This window comes from Lagopus muta, chromosome 10 (genome assembly GCF_023343835.1).
Source record: "Lagopus muta isolate bLagMut1 chromosome 10, bLagMut1 primary, whole genome shotgun sequence".
Classification (NCBI taxonomy): Eukaryota; Metazoa; Chordata; class Aves; order Galliformes; family Phasianidae; genus Lagopus; species Lagopus muta.
In genome coordinates this window covers 19,473,863-19,496,177 of record NC_064442.1, presented here as the reverse complement: position 1 = coordinate 19,496,177, position 22,315 = coordinate 19,473,863, and the positions used below count along the sequence as shown (strand labels likewise).

The 22,315-nt window shown below is 54.3% G+C and overlaps 2 protein-coding genes and 2 non-coding genes across 10 annotated transcripts in view; 2 read left to right on the top strand and 2 right to left on the bottom strand.

Moving 5' to 3' along the window:
* The first annotated feature begins 5,808 nt into the window (after positions 1-5,808).
* TRNAH-GUG (transfer RNA histidin (anticodon GUG)) lies at positions 5,809-5,880 on the top strand. The gene has a single exon. It is a non-coding gene; the product is annotated as a tRNA-His (tRNA).
* A 428-nt stretch (positions 5,881-6,308) lies between these two features.
* On the bottom strand, positions 6,309-6,380 carry TRNAH-GUG (transfer RNA histidin (anticodon GUG)). The gene has a single exon. It is a non-coding gene; the product is annotated as a tRNA-His (tRNA).
* A 122-nt stretch (positions 6,381-6,502) lies between these two features.
* On the top strand, positions 6,503-14,797 carry LOC125698157 (sodium/nucleoside cotransporter 1-like). Of its 5 annotated transcripts, XM_048956107.1 has the most exons (19): positions 6,503-6,684; positions 6,775-6,897; positions 7,828-7,923; positions 7,996-8,090; positions 8,191-8,282; positions 8,535-8,724; positions 8,833-8,974; positions 9,614-9,727; positions 10,155-10,232; positions 10,503-10,583; positions 10,870-10,950; positions 11,076-11,201; positions 11,965-12,095; positions 12,234-12,402; positions 12,527-12,724; positions 13,169-13,250; positions 13,605-13,703; positions 14,085-14,196; positions 14,339-14,797. In XM_048956107.1, exons 1-19 carry the CDS (start codon positions 6,607-6,609, stop codon positions 14,454-14,456), a joined length of 2,205 nt encoding a protein of 734 aa, XP_048812064.1. In that variant the 5' UTR covers positions 6,503-6,606; the 3' UTR covers positions 14,457-14,797. The 5 variants fall into 5 exon arrangements, with proteins under 5 accessions (XP_048812064.1, XP_048812068.1, XP_048812069.1 ...); XM_048956111.1 differs by lacking the exon at positions 6,503-6,684 and having other exon boundaries at positions 6,813-6,897; positions 7,796-7,923; XM_048956112.1 differs by lacking the exon at positions 6,503-6,684 and having other exon boundaries at positions 6,872-6,973.
* Positions 14,798-14,918: 121 nt separating this feature from the next.
* Positions 14,919-22,315, bottom strand: part of ALPK3 (alpha kinase 3) — a 30,357-nt gene continuing 22,960 nt past the window's right edge. For 2 of the 3 annotated variants that reach the window (XM_048956104.1, XM_048956105.1), the window contains 9 exons: positions 20,077-21,925; positions 19,258-19,405; positions 18,214-18,341; positions 18,062-18,097; positions 17,680-17,954; positions 17,259-17,347; positions 16,813-17,030; positions 16,565-16,613; positions 14,919-16,407 (listed from right to left, as the gene is read on the bottom strand). In XM_048956104.1, the coding sequence (XP_048812061.1) occupies positions 16,086-16,407; positions 16,565-16,613; positions 16,813-17,030; positions 17,259-17,347; positions 17,680-17,954; positions 18,062-18,097; positions 18,214-18,341; positions 19,258-19,405; positions 20,077-21,925 (3,114 nt within the window). In that variant the 3' untranslated portion in view covers positions 14,919-16,085. Of the gene's footprint in view, positions 16,408-16,564; positions 16,614-16,812; positions 17,031-17,258; positions 17,348-17,679; positions 17,971-18,061; positions 18,098-18,213; positions 18,342-19,257; positions 19,406-20,076; positions 21,926-22,315 lie in introns of those variants that run through there. The other variant, XM_048956106.1, reaches the window with a different exon arrangement.

Here is a 22,315-nt window from a genome sequence, read left to right as displayed (position 1 = left end):
GGGTGTAGGTTCCCTTCAGGTATTGATAGGCTGCAATGAGGTCACCCCGCAGCCTTCTCTTCTCCAGGCTGAACAAGCCCAACTCCCTCAGCCTGTCCTCATAGGGGAGGCCCCCTGATCATCTTAGTCGCCCTCCTCTGGACCCTTTCCAAAATCTCTATGTTCTTATACTGAGGGCTCCACACCTGGACACAGGACTCCAGATGGGGCCTCACAAGAGCCGAGTAGAGAGGGACAATCACCTCCCTGTCCCTGCTGACCACCCCTCTCCTGATGGAGCCCAGGATCCCATTTGCCTTTCGAGCTGCCAGAGCGCACTGCTGGCTCATGTTCAGTCTCTCGTCCATCAGGACCCCCAGGTCCTTTTCTGCCGAGCTGCTCTCAAGGACCGCTCCTCCCAGCCTGTACAGGTGCCTGGGGTTCTTCCGGCCCAAATGCAAAACCCTGCACTTTGCTGTGTTGAACCTCATTAGGTTCACCCGAGCCCAGCCCTCCAGCCTGTCGAGGTCCCTCTGAATGGCATCCCTTCCTTCCACCGTATCAACCGCACCACTCAGCTTGGTGTCGTCAGCAAACTTGCTGAGGGTGCACTCAATTCCCTCATCGATGTCATTAATAAAGATGTTAAAGAGCACCGGTCCCAAGACAGACCCTTGGGGGACACCACTTGTTACCGGCCTCCACCTGGACATAGAGCCATTGACCACCACCCTCTCTCTGTCTGCGGCCTTTCAACCAATTGCTTATCCATCGGGTCGTCCACCCATCAAATCCACTTCCCTCCAATTTGGAGATGAGGATGTGGTGGGGGACCATATCAAAGGCCTTGCTCAGGTCCAGGTAAATGACATCGGTCGCCTTCCCTTTGTCCACCAATGCCGTCACTCCATCATAGAAGGCCACAAGATTAGTTAGGCATGACCTTCCTTTGGTGAAGCCGTGCTGGCTGTCTCGGATCACATGCTCATTCTTTATGTGACCGAGCATGTTGTCCAGGAGGATCTGTTCCATGATCTTCCCAGGCACGGAGGTGAGACTCACCGGCCTGTAGTTCCCCGGGTCCTCCCTGCTCCCCTTCTTGTATATGGGAGTGACGTGACCCTTCCTCCAGTCATCCGGGAAATCCGGGTTTAAGAACAAAATGAGACAAACCTGCAGAAAGAAAGCTTTCAATCCTGCAAGTCTTTGTATTTAGACCAAGATATTTGTTGGGGGAAGGCAGCAGACAATATGGGCCCACACCACATCTGATCAGATGCATTGCTCCTCCAAAGCAGCATAACGCAGACATCTCTGCATCTATGCTCACACAAGCAATACAGACTCAGGTTTTCTAAGTGCATTCAGGCCACTCAGATGCTGTCTGTCCAGGCACGCAGGATATGCCCAAAGCACGCACATTTAGAAAGTGGAGCAGATCTGTTCAGACGTTTCTTGAAGCGCCCCGAACTTCCTGTCAAAATAAATCATTAAGCAGTTGATAATATCATTGAAACGATTCTAATTGACCAGAAGAAGTGTTGACAACTCATTGACAGACATCTGCCAGCAAGGCACATTGCTCTCACCCACCACGCACCTTCACCGCCCCTGCTCGCAGCGCAGACAGCCCCCAGCACATCCACGGCTGTGAGCTCCACAGCTGTGATCTGGTGTGCCCCGTTATTTTGCTAACACTGGACGAGGTGTGGAGAGCCATGGGGAAATTTCATTTCCACAAATCCGGGCGCTGCACCCTGGAAACTGGCCAGCAAGAGAGCTGAGTGAGAAAGGCAAGAGAAAGATGGCATCAGGAGCAGCGGGCAGAGTGCATAACACTTCTCTCGTCACAAGGTGTGGGTCCGAGGGAAATTTCTGAACATCCTCTATGTAAACTCTTTGACATTATTGTTTTCCTGTAAAATCATCATGTAGGGGCTCAAGCCCCTGAGATCTGCAGCTGTGTTTGCTGCCGGCGGGGTTGGGAAGCCAAGCCATGGGAGCATTCTGCAGCTGCCAGCTGCCTTTTCCCCAGCAAAACCAGGCTTGTGACAGGAAAACCTCTTGGCAGATGCCAGTTCAGTGGCAACAACCACCATGCAGATCTCACGGCCTCACCCAGCCACCTACTCTCACACTACCAGCCACTCTGACACTTGGATGCTCTGAGTCCTGGCACAAATTTGGGCCCTTCAGCACAAGGTCCTGAGGGTGGCAGGGAGGGCAGGGAGGAACAGCTGCATTTGCAGAATTAGCTCTGCAAAGGCACAGCAGTCTTCAAGTGGGATGGGCTGCCCAAATTCCACTCCTGGATGAACAAAGAAAGCTGGGACCAGCTGGGAGAGCGTGGATCTGAACCTGATAGCAAGTGGTAAAGTGGAATTGATTGGAGCTGCCTGCACTCATCGATCCGAGGCAGGGCAAACTAAGGAGGTAGAGCATATGCAGCTCAATCAGCATGATAAGCCAGACAGAGGACAGTGCTCAGGAGCTGCCAGGGAACCCGAGCACCCCAGAAAGTATTAATGGGGGCTTGATTAATCCAGCTGCAGTGGCCGCGCTCATAGAACTGAATCCATCTGCACACAGATGCTCCCTGACTTTATATTGGCTAGGGGCTGTGAACTACCTCTGGCATCTTCCTCGTATCTCTTCAAAGGGCTGTCATCAGCCATCAGGGATGGGCATGGTGCACAAGGGCAAAACAGGGACCATTCCCCCCATGCAGGTGATTTTGCCAACAGTCCAGTCCCATGTTTCCAAAAGGCAGAAAATGAAGGTGAACTCTGAGGGGAATTCAGGTGGCAGGGAGGTGAGCGCAGGGCAGGCTGCCAGGCAGCAGGTGCCTGCCTGTTTTCTGCCCTCTCAGCACCACAACGAGAGGTGAAGAGGTGGCTGTGTGCAGGCTGTACATCTCTGCTGCAGGAGGAGGCTCCCACTTGCAGTGCAGACAAAGGCAGAGCAAGAGCTCGGGCTGGCAGCTGGAGCCAAGCAGACAGACATGTGGCAGCATCTATATAATGCAGGGGCACAGCTCACTCTCCCTGGGGTATTGCATCGCATCCCATCTCCAGCTGGATGCTGGACCTACCAGGAAAGGGCTCAGTGCGCTTTGTGATCCCTGCAGGTCAGAAGTGACAGCTTTAGGGAATCTCTGCTCCATGCGTTTTGGGCACCATTTTCCTTTCTGTCTGAAGTCAGAGCCAGGCAAGGAGATCCCAGAATACACAAAAAAAAGCGCAAAATCCGCCTGTTATAACCTGTATGTTTGCCCCAAGTAGTGCTGGCAGATGGGGAAAAGAACCAAGAGAACAAAATCTTATGCCCTGCTGTGGGCTCATAAAGCCTCTTGAGAGTGTCACAGCTGAAAATTCGTGTCAAGAAAAGCTTGAGTGCTTATCCTTCAGTCCTTGGCATACGTCACAGAACAGTTGAGGTTGGAAGAGACCTCTGGGGTCCACCAGGTCCAACCTCCTGCACAAGCAGGACTCCTAAAGCACTGCCCAGGTGCATGTCCAGATGGATTTTAACAGCCAGAAAAAGAGTCCTGATCATGTCAAACACGTAATCTTTGCCTGAAACAAATATAAATGATACAAACAAGAATTTCTGAGAGCAATCAGATCTAACATGCAGATATTATCAACTCTAGGGAACAAAAGCCTCGATATCATGAGGTAGAAGAGGATGGGGGGAAGCATGGAAGGGCCAGAGCCCGGTCATGTTGCTTGTACCATCCCACAAAACTCAGATGTGCTTTCCTTTGCCCCAGATCCCGCCTTAACTTTTTCTTCTAATATCAACCCAGACCATTCTCCTTGCTTTTGCATCCTGCCCAGCAGTGCCCATAGGTATGGAAACGTGGGATATAGGGCCGGGTGGTAGAAGTCAGTGGAGATACTCTGATTTCCTCAGGAAAGAAGGTGGGCTGGCAGCAGCAGAGCAAATTTCAAGCTGCATTTATGGACTCCAAGTATGAGAGTGCTGGCCTGTGTGAGTGCAGAGTTTTGTATCACCAGTAAAATCCAGAGTGCCTGCTTGCAGCTGTAAGCATCCATCCTGGCCTTGTAGATAGCAGCACCTTTCCCAGGGATGTTTTAGGAACCCAAGACAGCACCAGGACCAAAAGAGGCAGCAGTGGGGATGTCTCTGCCTGCCTGAGATGGAGAAATGAGGCTGCAGGTGCCCTGTTGAGGGAACAGCTGGAGAGGCTGCTCAAGGGGCTGAGCAGCTAAGACAGCAGCACAGTGATGAATTGCTCCTGTCCCTGTGCCAGCTGCAAGATTTATGTGTGTGCCATGAAGTGGCTGCACTCTCTGCCTTGCTGCCCCAGCAGGCACTTGTACAACCCCATTGAACAACCTATAGGCTAGGAGGAAAGCCACCAGGGGAAACAGGGTGAAGAGCACAGGAGCTCAGCATCCTGTTCAGCCCAGGTGCTGAGCAGAACCCAAAGGGATCAGACCACCCAGAAGATGGACAGATACTGATACTAATACTACGCATCCCTTCTCCCCAACACATCCTTGCAGGTCCAAACTATCAGAAACACCTTGTGGGCAAAACCATGAAGCAGGAAAAGGCTGCTGGGGTCCTGAAAACCTGGTGTGATTTCAGTTAGGAAAAATCACATCCAAATCTCATCGGGGAAAAGCAGTCCATTGGTAGGAAGCAGTGCTGGGACAGGGTCAGCAATGCCGGTGATGGATGACAGCAGCTCCAAGCCTCCTCTTTACACACCAGCCAGGCCCTCAGAACTTTTATCTCTGCATCCACTTGCCACCTCTCTGCTCTCTTCCATGTTAGGCCAGTTCCTCCTTATCACCACAATGTTTATCTCCACGGTTCCTGTTCCAGCAGCTGAGGTCATTGCTATTCCGATGGCTAAGCATCCAAAGCATGAGCCCCATCATGCCTACCTAAAGAGAAACCAGCTCCACAGAGGCCAGTACACAGCCAGGTGAACACCATACTGGGCTAAGAACCGGGATCAAGGCTATGGTGGGCACTGAGCTCAGCCTGAGAATCACAGAATCATAAAACGGCTTAGGTTAGAAGGGACCTTAAAAGTCACCCAGTTCCAACCCCATCTGCCCTGAACTGATTGCCACCCTTCAGGCTGCCCGGGGCTCCATGGGACAACCACAGCTCTTTGGGCAACTTGTTCTGGTGCCTCCCCACCCTCTGAGTAAAAAATTTCTTCTTAATGTCTCACCTACATTTCCCACTTTTAGCCTAAAGCCATTCCCCTGACCTATCTCTATCTGCTCATGTAAAAACTTGGTCCTCCTGTATCGTCCTGTAGCCCTCGCAGCATCTCCGTGCCTCCTCTGCCCCACTCCAGCAGCTCCGCACCCTTCCTGCGCTGGGGCCCCATTCTGGGATACCCCAAAGTGCGTTTTATTCGTCAGACCCAGCGCTGCCGGGTCGGCGTCCTGCAGAGCACCTCCCAGAGCACAGACACCAAGGGGCCGAGGGAAGGAAGAGATGGATGCAGGCGAAGGGCGGTCAGGAAATGCCCATCGCACATTCGTCCGCACCTCCGAGCTCTTGGGGCTGAGAGCAGGCGAGATGCGGAGCAGAATTGGCAGCAGGATACAGAGTGCTCATAGCCGCGAAGGGTCAGGCCGGGTCCCGCGGCACAGGGGCCCGCAGCCGATTGGCGGATGGAGCTGCCATTCACCCTGCATCGCCATGGAGACGGCGCGCGACCCTCCCCTGTCAAAGCAGCGCGGGGCGGGGGCGGGGCGATGACGTCACAGTGAGATCAGCCCGGCTCAGCCGTAAGAGCTGTGCAGAGAGGGCTGTGCTGCAGAGCCCCGGTAGCGCGCCGTGATCGTATAGTGGTTAGTACTCTGCGTTGTGGCCGCAGCAACCTCGGTTCGAATCCGAGTCACGGCATCGCCTCCGCACGGCGGTACCACGGCACACGGGCTCGCGTCTCTTTTTCCCTCTTATTTTCTCCTCTTTTTTTCTCTTTTCCTTATCTAGTTCCTGCTTTTTTTTTTTTCCTTCTGTTTCTTATCTAATTTTCTTCTTCTTTCTTTGTTTCTTCTTTTTTCCCCCTTTTTTAAAAATTTTCTTTCTTTTCCCATCATTTTCCTCTTTTGCTGCTTTTTCTTTTTTTCTTTTTTCTCTTTTCTTTTTTTCTTCCCTTTTTACCCGGAACAGCGACTGCCGAGAGCCGCAGCTGGTGGGAATGCAGGAGCCGCTGCGAGAAAGGAGAGAATGACATTAAAAAAATTGACACGAGCAGGCAGCGAGCGTGGGATCCACGACAAAAAAGAAAACAGGAGCCCGTGTGCCGTGGTACCGCCGTGCGGAGGCGATGCCGTGACTCGGATTCGAACCGAGGTTGCTGCGGCCACAACGCAGAGTACTAACCACTATACGATCACGGCGCGCTACCGGAGCTCTGGGCGCACTCGACGCCAGCGGCGCTCTTAAGGGATGCAGGCGGGCTCGGCGCTCAGGACGGGGGAACTGCGCGGCGTCTTCGGCCCGGCCTGCGGGCCCTCACGGCTCCGCGCGTCCGGCAGCGCGTGGCCGAACCCGCCGTGCTGCGGCAGCGTGGCGCGCGACCCCCGGGCACCGCACAGCGCTGCTCGTTGCGCTCACGCCGAACAAATGGTGCCCGACTTCGCTCGCGTCCGTCCCGCATCCATCTGCGCCGTGCAGCTTTGCACCACCACGTCCCTTTCCACTGTACGGTTTTGCACCGCTGCGGCGTTTCCCCAGCTTTATTTCTTCTTGCAGTGTTTTTTGGTTTGTGATTTTTATTTTATTTTATTTTAGCGGGGCGGGAGGATCCCTGCGGTGCTGTTGCGGGTGCTCCAGGGCCGGGCGCCGGGCACAGCTCTTTGGACCGAGCGGTTAATGGATAACTGCGGGGCCGGGTCGGGCGCTGCGGGACGGAGTGTGAGTGCGGGGACGAGGCGTGGGGGACGAGGCGGCAGCGAGTGGCCGCGCTCGGGGTCTGGCGGAGTGCCACCAGGTTGGTGCTGGGGCGCTGGGGGTGCCCAGGGGGCTCCTGAGTAGTGGATGTTGTTCTGGGGTCCCGAGTCCTGGGAGTGCTCGAGGGGCTCTGCTGCCCACCGAGGACCGTCGCTGCAACAAAGCGAGGGTGGCACTGGCCTCTCTGCCTCGTTCGCTGCCACCACGTGAGGACCCTTCATGCTCCCCTCTGTCCTCCCGCGGTCACCCATTGCTTTCCCTGCGGCTGCTCTGCTCTTCTCCCATCCTTCTCCAGGCACAGGTGTCCCAACGGGATGCTCCAGGAACTCTGCGCTTTGCTAACACTGTTTTTTCTTGCTTTGCTGGACCAGTTCTCCCACCATGATCCTCCTTTAAAACCGTCCCCATGCAAATCTCTGTTTATTCCTACATGTTCCTCCTGCCCTGTTCCTGTCACCAGCATGAAAAGCCTTTCTTCCTTATTCTTAGCTGGAGGGCACTTGGTTTCACTGGGAGCTCTTGGTGAGGGAGATGACCAATTTTAGTTTGTACAAAATCTCCCATTTTTGTAAAGGGCTCTGCCCTGGAGGAGGGGTGCTGGCTCTCCTCATTGCATTCTGGGGTCTGACACTTTCCTGTAATCCTTGGGAAGCAGGGGAGAGCAAAGGCCCTCCAGGATGGCAGGGAAACAGTGGGCCAGCACACCCAGCCCTGCACACCCTAAAGGATGGCTACTCAATTTGCTGGCACAGGAGCTGCTCTGAATCCCTCCTGCAAAGGCTGTTCTCCCCAGAGACCTCAGACCAAAAACTGGGGGCAGACATTTGTCCCTCTGGCACTGACCCAGGCTCTGTGTCCTCAGCCAGTGGGTCATTCGCCATGCTGTGTCTCTAGCACCGTGAAGCAATGGCACGTCTAGAGATGGAAGGAAACCAGATAAACCTGGACAACCTCGAGAAAGGCATAGACAACTCTGCTTTCAGCTCTCTGGTAAACCTCCCCATTCTCTCCCTGTTGGGGTGCAGGAGCTGCTTGGGCGCTCCGGCTAATGATGTTTTCCAGGGTGAGGAGGAGCTCTGCGAGGAACGTGATGGTCCACATGGTGGGAATGAGAGGAAGAGAGGAGAAGGCAATGGGAGAGTTGCTTCATACTGCAGGTAAGGTAATCCCTGGAGACGTGCGCATGGAAATATCTCCAATGGTCATAGCAAGCTCAAAATTGGGCTGATCTGCACCTCGTGTGTCCACTCTCCCCAGGAAAGCCCTGCAGCCAGCCTCCAAGGCAAAGAGATTCTGCAAGGCTCACACCAAGGCATTGCGAAGGGTCTGCTGGGGGATCCTTGGAGCAGGTGAGGACTTTCCACCACCTCCACACCCCTTTGGCTGCCCATGCAGCATCCAGGCACTGCCACCCACATGGTGGCTGCACCTCATCAGCCCCACGGTCTGCTTCCTGCTCATCCCGCACACAAAGGAGAGCCTCTAAGGTGGCCAGGGAAGGATGTTTGGAGGCAGCATACCTCACTGTTGTCCCCAGTTAGTGTTGTGAATCCATGATGTCACGATTCTGGTGTTTCTGACCCCCCGCATGCCTTCCCCAGCCTACCTGTGCTACTTCATTGCGGCGTGTTGGCTCAACTTCCAGCGAGCCCTCGCCTTGGTCGTTATCACTGTGGTGGTCATCTTCTTCATGTGCTGGAGCCTCTTCAAGAAGTACTGTGGGGCAAAGGTGTTGACACTCCTCAGCCCCCTTTGGAAATGCTTGCAGAAGTCCTGGCCATGGCTGAAGTGGTGAGCAGGGAGGAGGCTGGGCATCTTCCACACAGTCAACTCCTGCTCTCTCCGAGCTGCTCTCTGTGGGGACTGCCTCTCTGTGACAGTTTGGAAGTTTCTTTGCAGGCTGCTGTATGTGCTCCTCCTGGGAGGCCTGGTGACGTGGCTGGCTTTGGACACGGCCAAGAAGCCAGAGCAGCTCATCTCCTTAGCTGGCTTCTGCGTTTTGGTGCTCTTCCTGTTTGCCTTCTCCAAGCACCACAGCGCAGTACGTTTTTCAGGTGTGGCTTGGCCATTGCTTCCCTCACAGGAGGTGGCACAGAGGAGAAATCCATGGGCTCTCTCTCTGCAGGAAGTAGAAGCTCCCAGGGCAGATCTGGACACAGCTTGGGGAGCAGAGCTGGGTGCTGCAGCCCCAACGCCACCCTGCTATTCTCCTTCCCACTGCTCAACCTGGGGTTCCCCATGTTACCACTGTCCTATTTTCTACCACAGCTCTCACACCTGTACCCATGTCTGTGCTTCAGGTGCCTGTGGGCAGAGGAACATCCTGGTGGGTTGGGCAGAAGTGACTGAAGTCCCAATGGCTTTCAGTCCAACCTTTTCTAATGTTTTGGACAACCAGTCCAGCCCTTTCCTCCAAAGGGTTGGTGAGCATGCAGTAGGGATCTGTACTACCAGTCAAACAACCAGAAGATCTTTGTGCCCTTCTCCTCCATTTTGCCAGCTGTTTCCTGACTCCCACCAACTTGTCTTCCTCCCCAGTTGCCAACCCATGTTTGTGGGTTTCTGTGACACTTTGTTAGCATGACCATCACCCAAGAGCCACTGAATGGGCAGGAATCCAGAGAGGTAAGTCTGAAGGCTCTGCTAACACCTCAGTCACCGTTCTGCTGTTGGTCCCCAGGTGTCCTGGAGAGCTGTTTTCTGGGGTCTTGGCTTGGAGTTTTTAATTGGACTCTTCATCCTTCGAACAACCCCTGGCATTCAGGCTTTCCAGTGGCTGGGTGACCAGATCCAGGTACTGTTCCTGCTCACCCCATCCCATGCTTCAGTCCTCCATGTAGGTCCTGGGACCAGTAAGAGGAGCTGAGAGTGGTACAGGCTGGAGGAGCTGCCGTCCCCTTGTATTGCCCAAGAGAAAAGCCACCTCTTGTCTGGTTTTCTAGCACAGCCCCGGCCCCTTGGTGTGGTATCCCTTGCAGGAGCTGCAGCAGAGCCCCATTTACTCAGAGACACCACACTAAGTATTCTCAGCTTAGGTTTATCTGCTGGGGCAAGGGAGCTGTGAGGTGAAGGGGCAGTCCACTGCTAGGTAAAAGAGATACTGGGACAAGAGCCCCCAGATCCCATCGTTCTGCTGGGGCTTCTTACCCTCATCTGGGCTGCAACTGGGACATTTTGATCATGGAGATCTCCCTCCTACCATGCAACATCACCATTTGCAGGTCTTCCTGGGCTATACCAAAGCTGGCTCTAGCTTCGTTTTTGGGAATACACTCATTGAAGACGTCTTTGCATTTCAGGTCAGTTTGTGGAATAAGGTATTGGGAAGGAGAGATAGAGTCTGGTTTTTCTTCTGGCCTTAGCCAGCGTTCGACCAGCTCAAGGATGCTTTGTGTGCACCCATGGGTCTCTTGCATGCCATGGGGTTTTCACACTAACCCTGTTCCTCTGCAGTGTTGTGGCACCCCAATAGTGTGGGGTGGCTGTGCAACATCACACCACGCCCAAGTGTACTTTAGATGCACTGCTTAACAGCCCTTTAATCTCACACCCTGGTGCCTTGTCTACAGAGTCTGCCCATCATCATTTTCTTCAGCTGCGTGATGTCCATCCTCTATTACCTCGGTGTCATGCAGTGGCTCATCCTCAAGGTAGGGCCCAGCTTTTTGATGGTTGTGGAAAGAAGAAGGACCTGCCAGTTACTGCAGCTCCTATAAAAAGCTGAAGGATGTCCCAGGAAAACTGGGGTTGTACTAATTTGGGCTGAAGTGATAGACACAACCTCCTCTTTCTTACCCAAACCTGGGGCTGATGATACTCCCTGGTCTGTGGGCACTCCTGGACATCACCTCTGTGCAGCTTGGCAAGGGCAGGCTGGAGTGGCCAGCCTCATGGGGTGGCTGTCTTTGCGAACACAGCGGCTTTGTGTTCCCCCAGATCTCCTGGCTCCTCCAGATCTCGTTGGGCACCACCCCTACTGAGACGTTGAGCGTGGCAGGGAACATCTTTGTGGGACAGGTAAGGCTTGTGGCAGGCGATCCAACTCCTCAACAGCTCCTGATGGCAGAAAAAGGGTATTCTCTTCCCTTCCTAGGAGACCCTCAGCCCTGTGTGGTGTCAGCAGAGGTTTTTCTTTCTCACAGACTGAAGCCCCGCTGCTCATCCGCCCATACCTTGCAGACATGACCCATTCTGAGATCCATGCCGTGATGGCTGGTGGCTTCTCCACCATTGCAGGCAGTGTGATGGGAGCCTACATATCCTTTGGGGTGAGAACACAAGCAGCTGTATGGCTCATTTTCCCTGCTCAAGGGTCTGGCGTGCCAGAACTGCCCTGGGCATGTGGGGTAAGAAAGCCCACTGTGGGTCTCCTTCCATAAATGAGATGCCCTCATGCTGGCCTGGCCAAAACCCCAGAGTCCTTCCGCAGCAATCAGGGCAGATCTCACTGCACCATGGAATAATGTAGCCTGGAAGGGCCCTTGGCGGTGGGGTCTCTGGTCCACCCCCTTGCCTGAGCCCCCACTGGTGCTCTCACCAGTTCCTCACTGTCTCAGAACTGTGATATCCGGATGTGGCCTCAACCTGCTGGCTGAGCTCCCGCTATTTAAACATTAATTAGTCTCCTTAAACAGGGAGCCAAGGGTGAAAGGACAGAGAAATGAGAAACTGCAGTGCAGAGGGCAGGGGCAGGGTAACAAGGCTGTGGCTGTGATACACTGCTCGTCACTAGGTACAAGTCAGCAGTGTTCTTGCTCTGATACTGATAAAAGGGATAAAGAGGGGGCAAGGATCATCAAGGTGAAGTCAAACAAGAGAGAAATTAACATCTCTGAAGTTACGACTGCTGTGGCTCTAGCACTGTTTTCATCCAGATGAGCTACCCCCCGCATCCTCAGTGGCTAAGATGGGAAAAACAGGCACACCTTCCCACTCCGAGTGAGCAGAGTGCCCTGGGTTGCTCCAAGCATTGCTGGCAATGTGCTTGGGCAGCCTCATACAGGGTCTGAGCCCACAGTCTGCCTGTTGCAGATAGATGCGGCATTGCTGATTGCAGCATCTGTGATGGCTGCACCCTGTGCCCTTGCCATGTCCAAACTGGTCTACCCTGAAGTGGAAGAGTCCAAGTTCAAGGGCAAAGAAAGCGTTCGTATCAGCAGTGGGTGAGTGGGAGCAGAGGGGTGGCACGGGGCAGCCGTGGGTGCAGTTTGGGCACTGCAGGTGGCACAAATTTTGGAGACCCCGTAGTGAGGTCTGCAGAGACTGGCAACGTGATCCTGTCAGGGTTTCTTTCCTCCCAGGGAAGAGCGGAACATCCTGGAAGCTGCCAGCAATGGGGCTGCCGCCTCCATAGGACTCGTGGCCAACATTGCAGCCAACCTCATTGCTTTCTTGGCCGTGCTGGAGTTCATCAACGCTGCCTTGCGCTGGTTTGGGGAGATGGTGGAAATCAAAGACCTCTCCTTCCAGGTACTCCCAAGTTTCCCACCCATCTCCACCTCTACCCACTGCCTGATTAGATCCCCAGCAGCAGGTGCCCAAGCCAGGGGCTCTACAAAGGTTCAACTGTTCCCTCCTGGGATGCTCTTCCTAGATGATCTGCTCCTACGTCCTCATGCCTGTGGCCTTTCTCATGGGGGCAGATTGGGCAGACTCACCGCTGGTAGCAGAGCTGCTGGGGATCAAGATCTTCCTGAACGAGTTTGTGGCGTACCAGCAGCTAGCCACGTACAAGAGGAACCGGCTGTCAGGCCTGGAGGAGTGGAGCGGGAGCAGGAAGCAGTGGATATCTGTGAGGGCAACCACCACCTTGCTGGGTATAGGGCAGGGATGGAACTGAAATGGGGCACAGAACCTGGCTAAGGCTGGGTGCTAGGCAGCAAGGGGGGGCACCATTATTCTGGGGATGGGAGGGGGAGGGGGGAGCACTTGTGGCCATCTAGATTTGGATATCACTGCTAGGTGTGGGGTCATTCTGAAGGCGACAGTGAAACCATGTCCCACTGGTCCTGCCCTCCAGAGGGCTAGACTATGATGCTCTAGGGCCTCTGCTTGCTGCCAATCCATCTTTTCCCATTGGCAAGCTGCCCCTCACCTGTCCCTTGCTTCTATAGAAGCTGAAAGAATTGGGATGGGACTTGTCTCCATCTCAGCTGGCTGGGCTGGGAACTACAACACGGTGTTGTGGCGCTGCTGTGGGGCCAAGGTGATCATCCCCTGCCTCTGTGCCCTCCAGGAGCGTGCTGAAAGCATCACCACCTTTGCACTCTGTGGATTCGCCAACCTAAGCTCCATTGGGATCATGCTGGGAGGCCTGAGTGAGTGTGACCCACATCCTGAGTATCTGGGTATGGGGCAGAGGAACCTAAGGAGTGGGAGCTGCCTTCAGGCCTCTGTGTTCAGTCTCTTATTAGCATGCAGGTAAGAAATGGGGCTTGCACAAGGTGATGTGGGTGATTTTGTACCACTTCCATGGTGAAGGTCACCTGTACATCCCACACACTCACCGACTGAGCAATGGGGCATAGAACAGAGGTTCCAGATGGCTCTGATGGCAGAGCAGTAGATGTCAGGGCCACTTGGGGACTTGGCACTTGTCTCATCTGTCCCTACTCCCAGGCAGAGCCAAAGCAAGGATCTGTCTTGCCCCAGCTTCTGCTTTGCCCCTGCAGCCTCCATGGTTCCTCACCGCAAGAGTGAGCTGGCTTCCATTGTGCTGCGAGCCTTGCTCACGGGCATCTGTGTCTCCATGCTCAACTCCTGCCTGGCAGGTAGGTCCCTGCCCACTGCCACTGGCAGGAGACAGGGCTGGGCAAAGAGCTGAACACACCTGTGAGTGCAGCCGCAGGGATGGGGAAGGCTGGCTGCCCTCCCCATGGCTCTCGTAGGGCCTTCAAACGCTGTGCTCTCCATCAGGGCCCCCAGATCCCATAGCTCTGCTGGGGCTTCTTACCCTCATCTGGGCTGCAACTGGGACATTTTGAGGGTGGCTGTTAAAGCTTTGGGAGGGGCTCCCTGGCATCACTGCTGCAACTGGTAGGAGGGATGTGGAATGTGGGACCTGCGAGCACAGCACAGGGATGGCACTGCCAGGGTATGGGACTGAAGTGCCCAGTCCCTCAGAGCCCCAACCAGGAGGCCTTGTCTCCTAGGCCTCCTCTATGTGCCAACAGAGGTGGGCAACTGCGTGACCATCCTTATCAACGCGAACTTCACCTCTACCAACTATACCATATACACGTGCTGCAAGCAGCTGTTTGCGAGGTGGGTGTGTAGCAGGGAGACAGGTAGGGTCTGGAGCTGCGCCATGCTGCCTAGGACTGAGGTGCACGAGCATCTGAACCGTCACTTTTGCTGTGGGGTTGGCAGGGCAGCTCTTGCCCTGACTGTGCCTCTCTCCTTCCAGCACGGTGCTCGAGAATGGGACACTCTCCTTTACGGGAGCCTGGGACAGCGTGGCAGACAGCCTGCCATGCCTGACAGGGTGCTGCAGGCACTACAACCACACACACTGCACGGCATGAACCCAGAGATACCACCCCCAGGGAGCACTGTGGTCTGCACAAGTTGGCCTCAAAGGCAGAAAAATCCCCAACAGCTGGACAGAAATCACCATGCACCTTGTAACCAGCATCCCTAGGTGCTGGCCCCATGGACAGAGGGGAAACTGATTGCAAATAAACTACAGAAATCCCCATGCTTGTGCTCTGCTTCCTCTCTGGTCCTGACTTCAGCTGTTCTACAAAGGGTGTGGGATGTCTTGCTGGGGCTGCACCCCGCTGCGCAGCTCCCCATAGCTGCTGTTTGCTAGCGACCTTTCAAGCCAAGCCTTCATCAGGTGCCTCTTTAAGGTTCACCATCCTCTTCTCCTTATGGCAGGTATGAATGGAGTAGAGATCTCACTTGAAGCCATTTCCTTTCCCAAACACAAGCTGTCCCATCCTGCCATGCTTGGATGCATCTCTTCCACAGGAACCACAGGGGGACAGGCCAGTCCTTCTTGCTTTATTGCACTCGAGTACCCCCAGTCACCAAGGTGAACACATATGTACCCCATTATTTTACAGCGGCCCAACAACAAAGCACCAGGGCCCCAGAGCACACCACGCTCCCTTCCCTCCTTTGCCAGTCTGCAGTGAGCCATTTTCAGATTCCACCACCGCTGCTATATTTAGAGGGGCAGTGGTGGCACCCATGCTCTGTGGCGAGACAGAAGAAGCCAGACCCAATGCAGGGAGCTTTACTTTGCAGTGTGAGCACCACTACCTGTCCATCGCTGACTGCAGAACCGGCCTCCATCCTGCACCAGGGATGCTGCCACTGGGGTATGTATGAAGTGTGGGGGGGTGACACTCATGAGTGACAGCAGTGCCCCACTCCTGTGCACCCTGTGTGAGGTAGAGCATCCTTACCCATAGCAGCACCGCAGCCCTCAGCATCCATCTGGGCAGGGGAGGCTGGGAGGAAAAGTGTGAGAGCCCCCACCCCATGCAGCCACCAATACCCTGCTACGGGGCTGACCCACACTCTAGAAGCCCAAGCAATAGCAGCAGGCAAGCAGAAGTGCTGCAGCTCTCCATTGATCCTCACTAGAGTGAAATGTTTGCAATCAGCATGCAAGGGACCAGTGGGACTCCACTTTGGTTCACATCCTGGAGACCAAGCACTGGCTGGGCTTTACAGAGGACATGAAAAGGGACAGGAGTAGCAGCATGTGTCAGGGCAGCATAAAAAAAGCTGTGAGGAAGGAGAGCCTATGCTCCCAGTCAGCTCAGGGAAGTACCGGGACACTGCTAGGAAAGGGGCATGGCAACGTCAAAGCCCAGGGAGCCAGTCTGATGGCCCGTGCTTCAAATGCTCAAGCAAGACAAAGGGAAAGAGGTGGCAGAAGAAAAAAAGCCCCAGTTCCGGGGTGTGCACGGCCCCACAGTCTCCATAGCTGGCAACAGCTTCTGCAGAGAAGCCTGTGGAAGACCCCACAGGAAGGCACCATCACGCCCATGGCTGTGCTGGCTCTGCTGCAGAGGCAGCCGGGTGGCTCGCACTAGCACACATCACACAACACAAACGTCACGAGCTGGGGCAGGAGCCAAAGGCAGGAGCGCCTCTGGCCTGCTCTGGCACAGCAAGGGTCCCCGCCAATGTAGCTATGGCTACTGAGGGCAAGTAGGCCCGCCAGCCTCGCCAGGCCCGGGTTTGGAGGCTGCCTGGGCCTCTGCCGCTTCTGCCATTCTGCGGGCACTCCTGGGGCTCACGGTAGTCTTGCGGGTGCCCTGGGGACTTGCTGCCCCCTTCTTCTGAAGCTGGGGGCTGGATTGGGCAGACTTCCTGCCCATGGAGGGGCTCTTGGAGCCTTTGGGCTTGACCGGTTCCAGAGTCTTCAGGCCCAGGATGTCACAGTAATGGTTGCACTGGTGAGTCGCAGCAAACTGCTCCAACAGGGAGGGGAAGCAGCTTTCTTTCAGCCCCTGGTACCTGCAACACAGCCACTCTCAGCTCTCCTTCGTGCCAGGAGATGTCCCACCAGCTGGCGAGGACAGCGGCCAGCTGCACTCAGTCGTGCCCCATCACACAAGTGGCAGAGCTGGGGTCAACGTGGGGACAGCCCACACTAGCAGTGAGAGGTACTCACCCTTTGAGGTTGGTTGCTATCCGCACATTGGTCATCTTCCAGCCCACTCCTGCAAAGAAAGGGACAACAACCAGTTCCTGCCCAGGCAAGGATGGGCACCACAACCACTCTTTGAGCAGGGCTCCAAGGCACATGGGGAAACAGGCAGGAGGGCAAGGCTGGAGCTATTGCTCCTCCTTTTGCAAGAGTGAGGTGAAGAGCCGTGGGTATCAGGTGGGAATCATAGAATCACTGGAACATCCCTTTACCTTCCATGTCAGTCACAAGGATGTTTCCATTCGTCCACTGGTAGACCCAATGCTGGAAGGTGCAGCATTTGAGCACAATCTCCGAGGTGCCTCGAGCCACCAAGCTGCCATCTCTCTCAGTGACACAGTACTGCTCACAGGGCCCACCCAGGTCCTCCTCCACCGTGGCGTAAGGGATGTTGTTGGCCGGTCGGTAAATCAGGTACAGAGGAACTATCCTGTGTGGCAGCACACAGCGGGGGTCAGCACCAGTTGCAGAACTTTCCACCTCAGCAGAGATCTGCATCTATTTTTTGCCTTCCTCCCCATATCCCTTCCACATGAGAGTGGGAGAAGAGGGAGCTGCCCTTCGGGATGTCCCCAGTGCCCCACAGGGGACCCTCCCACCATCTCCCCAGATGCTTTGCTCCACTGTCAAACTAGCAGAGTTGCAGCACCGTACTTACTCGGGCACTGCTCCAAAACCAGGGACAGCACGGGCCTCAGCAGCAAAGATCTTGCAGTACTCGCGACTGGAGTTTTGGATTTTACATTCCTGGAGATTCAAGCAGGAGAGTCAGGAACCTGTCCTGCCTTCAGTCAACAAGCCCACATCAAAGCTGTGAGACCCCTCCACTAGAGAAAGCAACCCTTGGGACCACTGCCAGTTGTTCCCCTGTCTCAGCAGTCAAAGGACAAGTGAAAGATCTGAGTAGCTCTGCATTGCACAGAGAGAAGGGCTGAAGAACACGGATATTGCCAGGGACATGGCTTTACTCAATCAGAGCATTCAAGAAGCGGAAAGAAAATAAGAAAGCTGGGTACTATGATACGGACAGATGGAAAACCCAGGGGAGACCCAAAAGGGCTATAGCTCACAGTGCCCACCTGGATGGTGATATCATAGTTCTTCTCGATGAGGCTGTTCTCGTTCTTGGTCCCAAAGACAATGAAATTGTGCACTTTGATGACGCAGGTGCAGCCAGACTCAAAGACAGGCTCCAGGCCATAGATGGCTCTGGCACGGCAGGCTTTGCGTGGGAAGCCAGCACCCAATTCCATGTCCACGCTCATCACACGCCCGAAGAATTTATCTCCCCAGTAGCCCGCATCAGCCAAGCCCTTTGCGAACACCATGGGTGTCATCTCGATCTCCTCTCCAACTGGTGGAGGGAAGAGCTGGTGAGGAGGGACAACACAGGCACATCCTGCCCATCCCACAGCAAGGCCGGGTGGCCAGGGCAGCAACTCATCAGCACGTCATCCTTACCTTCGATCTCTTCCCGCAAGATAAATCCTGACAACACTGGAGGAGACAAAGCAGGAGAAGAGTCAGAGTTCTGCCAGGATCTCACCCTGCCTCAGAGCCGATCGCACAGTCACACAGGTGTAAGAGCCACCAGGCAGCTGAGGGCACCTCACCTTCTGGGCTGAGCAGGAAATCAGTGGAGTCCGTGCCATACTCATTGCTGATCACACACCGGTAGACTCCACAGTCCTTCTGGGATGCCTGCACAATGGCCAAGGCTGCCTGGCCCTCATCGCCAGCACTGGAAGAAATCAGAGTATGGGGTCAGCCCTGTGCGCTGCACAGAGGCACCTGGGGCCCCGGAGATTTTGGATGTGGGCATGAAAACAAAACCAGCCCATGGGCATGCAGGAAGGCAGGAGCACTCCAGCTGCTCTCCTTGCACCTTGCAGCAGCTCTACTGTTCACATTCTTAGAGGTGCAAGATCTTCAGCCCTGCAAACTCATGCTGGGGTTGGGCTACATGCTAATAAAGGTAGTTGTCTCTAAGGGCAGTTGGGTCAGGGTTGTAGCTGCGCTAATAAACCCTTGTTTGGGTGGGATGGCTGGAAGCCAAAGAGTCACAGATTGTCCTGCTTCCTGCCACGCTTTCAGGCATTCAGGAGTGAGGACAGACACAACTCTCTCCAAGGAACGAGTAAAGCACAAGCTCTGCATCAGTGGAATGCCAGACTTCTCCAGCCTGCAGCTCTGGGCTGGCAGTTCCTCTAGTCAAGGTGGCAGACAGGGCGCAGTCAGAGCTGAATTTTTTTTTTTTTTTTTTTTTTTTTTTAAACCATCTGGGTTGCAAGGAAGCAACTAGAGTCCCAGTTCTGTGGTTTGACCCCAGCTCTCAAGCTCTGAGATGGGCACAGCACCTTCCCTGCACTGCCCAAGGTTCAGATCAACTCCTGCCCTCCCCAGGTCTCTGCTAGTCAAAGCATCAGCCCTTGAGCCAGACTCCATACAAAGTATCAGTAGGGCAGCAGGTGCCTATGTGGGCAATCCTCCCAACTCCCGGCACTAAGAAAATATGGTTCACAGCAGATCATGCTGTGCAATGAGCTTCTCACACAGCCATAAGAGAAGAGGCATCTTCTCCTCAGTAAACACAAGAGCCAGAGCCCAAACTCAGATCTATGCACAAGAACTCCAACAAAGCGGAGCTGAAAGATTACCTCCTTTGTGCTTCTGCTACAGGGATCTCATCCTTGTACCACATCAGCTTAGAATCGCTCAAAATGTTGAAGAACTGGCACCAAAGTTTCAGGTTTCCTGATGCATCAGAAAATTGTTCTGCCCTGATCTTACGAATCACCTGTGGAGCTAAGAACAGGGTGCAAAGAGATAGATGGTGAAAGACATGGTGCTGGCTGCAGCTCTGGGGACAGGCCAACCTTCCCCAGTGCTGCTGCTTAGGACTTTGGTGTTAAGTATCATGAGTACATCAGCACAATGCCACCCAGTACAACATCACCTTTCCAAGGAAGGTCTCAAAACTCCAGATATGATAGGATGTAAGTGGTACAAACTTTCTCAATGGCACAGCACTGCACTGCTTAGAGGGGTTCAGCCAGAAGCAACGCAGAACAACACTAGGCAACGTAGCAGAAAATACAGATCTACTAAAGTAGAGATTAGAGCAAGATGTTTACTTTTGCATGAGTGCTAATTTCTGTGTGACTGGCTCCAGCAAGCACCTCAGCATCGGGATGAAGTCCCTTCTAACTCATCGTCACCACAGCTCAAATTAGCAACATGAGGCCTATTGGTCCTGTTACAGGATATGTGTTTGTGCACCTCCTGCACTCAGACAGATGAGCATCTGGCTCAACTTACCCAGCACATGCTTAGGGTAGACTTTTGGTTTTCCTGTTGCTGAAGGGTGATGCTGAAAACCTTGCAAATTTACAAAACTCATATGACCACAATTGGCTCTTACTGGCCAGGGATCAGGGACTTCTAGTAAGCATCAAGGGGATTACATCTTTCCTTACCTTTGAATGGGTTACTTGCTTTCTTGGACTCTGCTGGTTGCTCTTCTGGCTTAGCATCTTCAGGGACTTCGTGGTCTCTGCTGCTGTCACCTGTGGGCTCCTCGTACAACTTAGGAACCTCCAGCGTGGCCATCTTCTTTGTGAGGGTTGGTGAGCGCTTCTCTGTGGGAGGGGATGGAGCTGGGGCAGGGGTCTGCAACAGGCCTGCACTCTTTCTGGATTGCCGTGGTGAAACAGTAGGGCTTCTTGCGTGCCCCTGGCTCTCCGGGCTTACCTCCTCTTCCTCCCCAACTTGCTTGGTTTTCGGCAGGTATATTTTGCGCCGGGCCCCAGAAGCAAGTTCCTCTGGTGTGGCACAAGGGAGCGTTGCCAGAGGGTCAGCAGGGCTCTCTTTCTCAGAGATCACAGGAGGCAAATTGGGTGCACTATGAGCAGGCTGCCCCACCGCTGCTGCTGGCACATTGCCCACCACGATGGAGGGCACAGAGAGCTGAAGTGGCCCCTCTGCCTCAGGAGCCATCTTGGTGCGTCTCTTCGGTGGCACAGGCCTGCAAGCCAGCATCTCCCTGCTGGTAATGAATTCCTCGTTAATCATGCCTGTGATCCGCCTGGATGTTCTGGGGGTCAGAGGCAAGTTCTCTGCTGTCTGGAAGAGCTGATTGTTTTGTACCTTTTCCAAAACCCTCCTTGAGGTGCGGGGGCTCAGGCCTGCGATGCCTATTGCTGGGAGCGGGGTTTCCTCTGTGGCAGACTGTTCCTCACCCCTGGGCTCAGCATCTTCTTTCGTGGCATCCTTACTACTATCTGACAAATGTAAAAGCAGCAGTAGATAGTTCTTCAAGGAGGAAACAAGGGTTTTGTGCTGCATTTTCTCCTCCAAAGTCATCTCTTGAGGTCTCTCAGGGCTAGGCAGGACGAGTGGTGCTTGTGGCTGAACCTCAGCACCTCTTTCAAAATTACCCAAAGGTGCTGCCGGCTGCTGGCTTGGAGTTGTGGCCATCTGCATTCCTCCTTCCTCCCTCTGAGGCACCACAGACACCGGTTTGGCATCTGCCTCCCCTGAAGTGCTGGTTGGAAACATCTCCTGCGGGGCAGCTCCATCTGCCTTTTTGGTTTCTGCGTCTTTGCTCACAGGAGGCAGCAGCTGGATCCCAGATGGAGCCTCCTCTGCTGAAGTCTCCGTCCCATGGCTGCTGCTAGCTGCAGGTGGTGCTTCCTGCACCACCAACGTCCCTACTGCAGCACCTGGGAATGCAGTGGGAATCAGCTTTTCCTCAGTCACACAAACTGAAGGAGGAGCTGGTGTTTCAGCCTCCTGAAGCCCCAAAGGTGTCTCTAGCATCTCAGGAGACAACGCTGCTACACTGCTTCCTCCTGCCTCTGTACAGGGCTTGCTCTCAGATGGCTCTACACCTTTCTCTTTGCTCTTCTCATCCTTTACTGCTGTCTGATGGGTGCTTTTCTCATGAGGAGTATCTTCTCCAGGCTCTGAAGAGCTCAATTTCTTTGGCAATGGCTCTTCAGTACCTTGGCTCTTAACCTCTTGATTTGACGGTCCTTGCTGGGTCTCCCTGCCCTCAAGAGTACAGGAATGTCCTTCTGCCTGTGCCCTGGAGGCAGGCTGCTCCCCGCTGGTCTGAGCGTGGTCTGCAGAAGGAGCTGGTGGCTTTGGTGTCTCCTGAAACCTTAGCCTGGGGTTTGTTCTTTTCCCAGTCCCCCGGGTCTCCTGGGAAACAGGTTTCTCTTTCCTGAGTTCCTCGAGCTTGTCGGCTTGTTGACTGCTCTCTATTGCTGGGCCAGACACTGGATGTTTTATGTCATTTGCAGATGGTCCTGCTGTTGTCACAACCTAGTCAAAAAAGAAAACAGGAAGTGAAATACCATTTTACTAGCCGTGTCTGTTTAGCAGCATTGCCCAGCTTCTGCCAGAATTACGAGTCCACGAGTCTTAGCTATTCGAATCCAGCATCACTGATACTCATCCAGGGCCTCATGGCTTTGCCATCATCCCACAGCGCCCTGTCACACTGCACAAAATGGTTTTCCATTCCATTTCATCCTCTAACTCTGATGTCTTTCAGTGCCTTGCTTGTGCACAGCTAAGAGGCAGGACGTTCAGTGGCTTTAAATACAATCTCCTCTGACATGGTGACTTTCTGAGGGAAAAAAACCTTTTATTTTCACCAGCCATGGCTGAGGCCTTGTGTGAAACTCATCATGCTCCTTTTCAAGAGTCAGT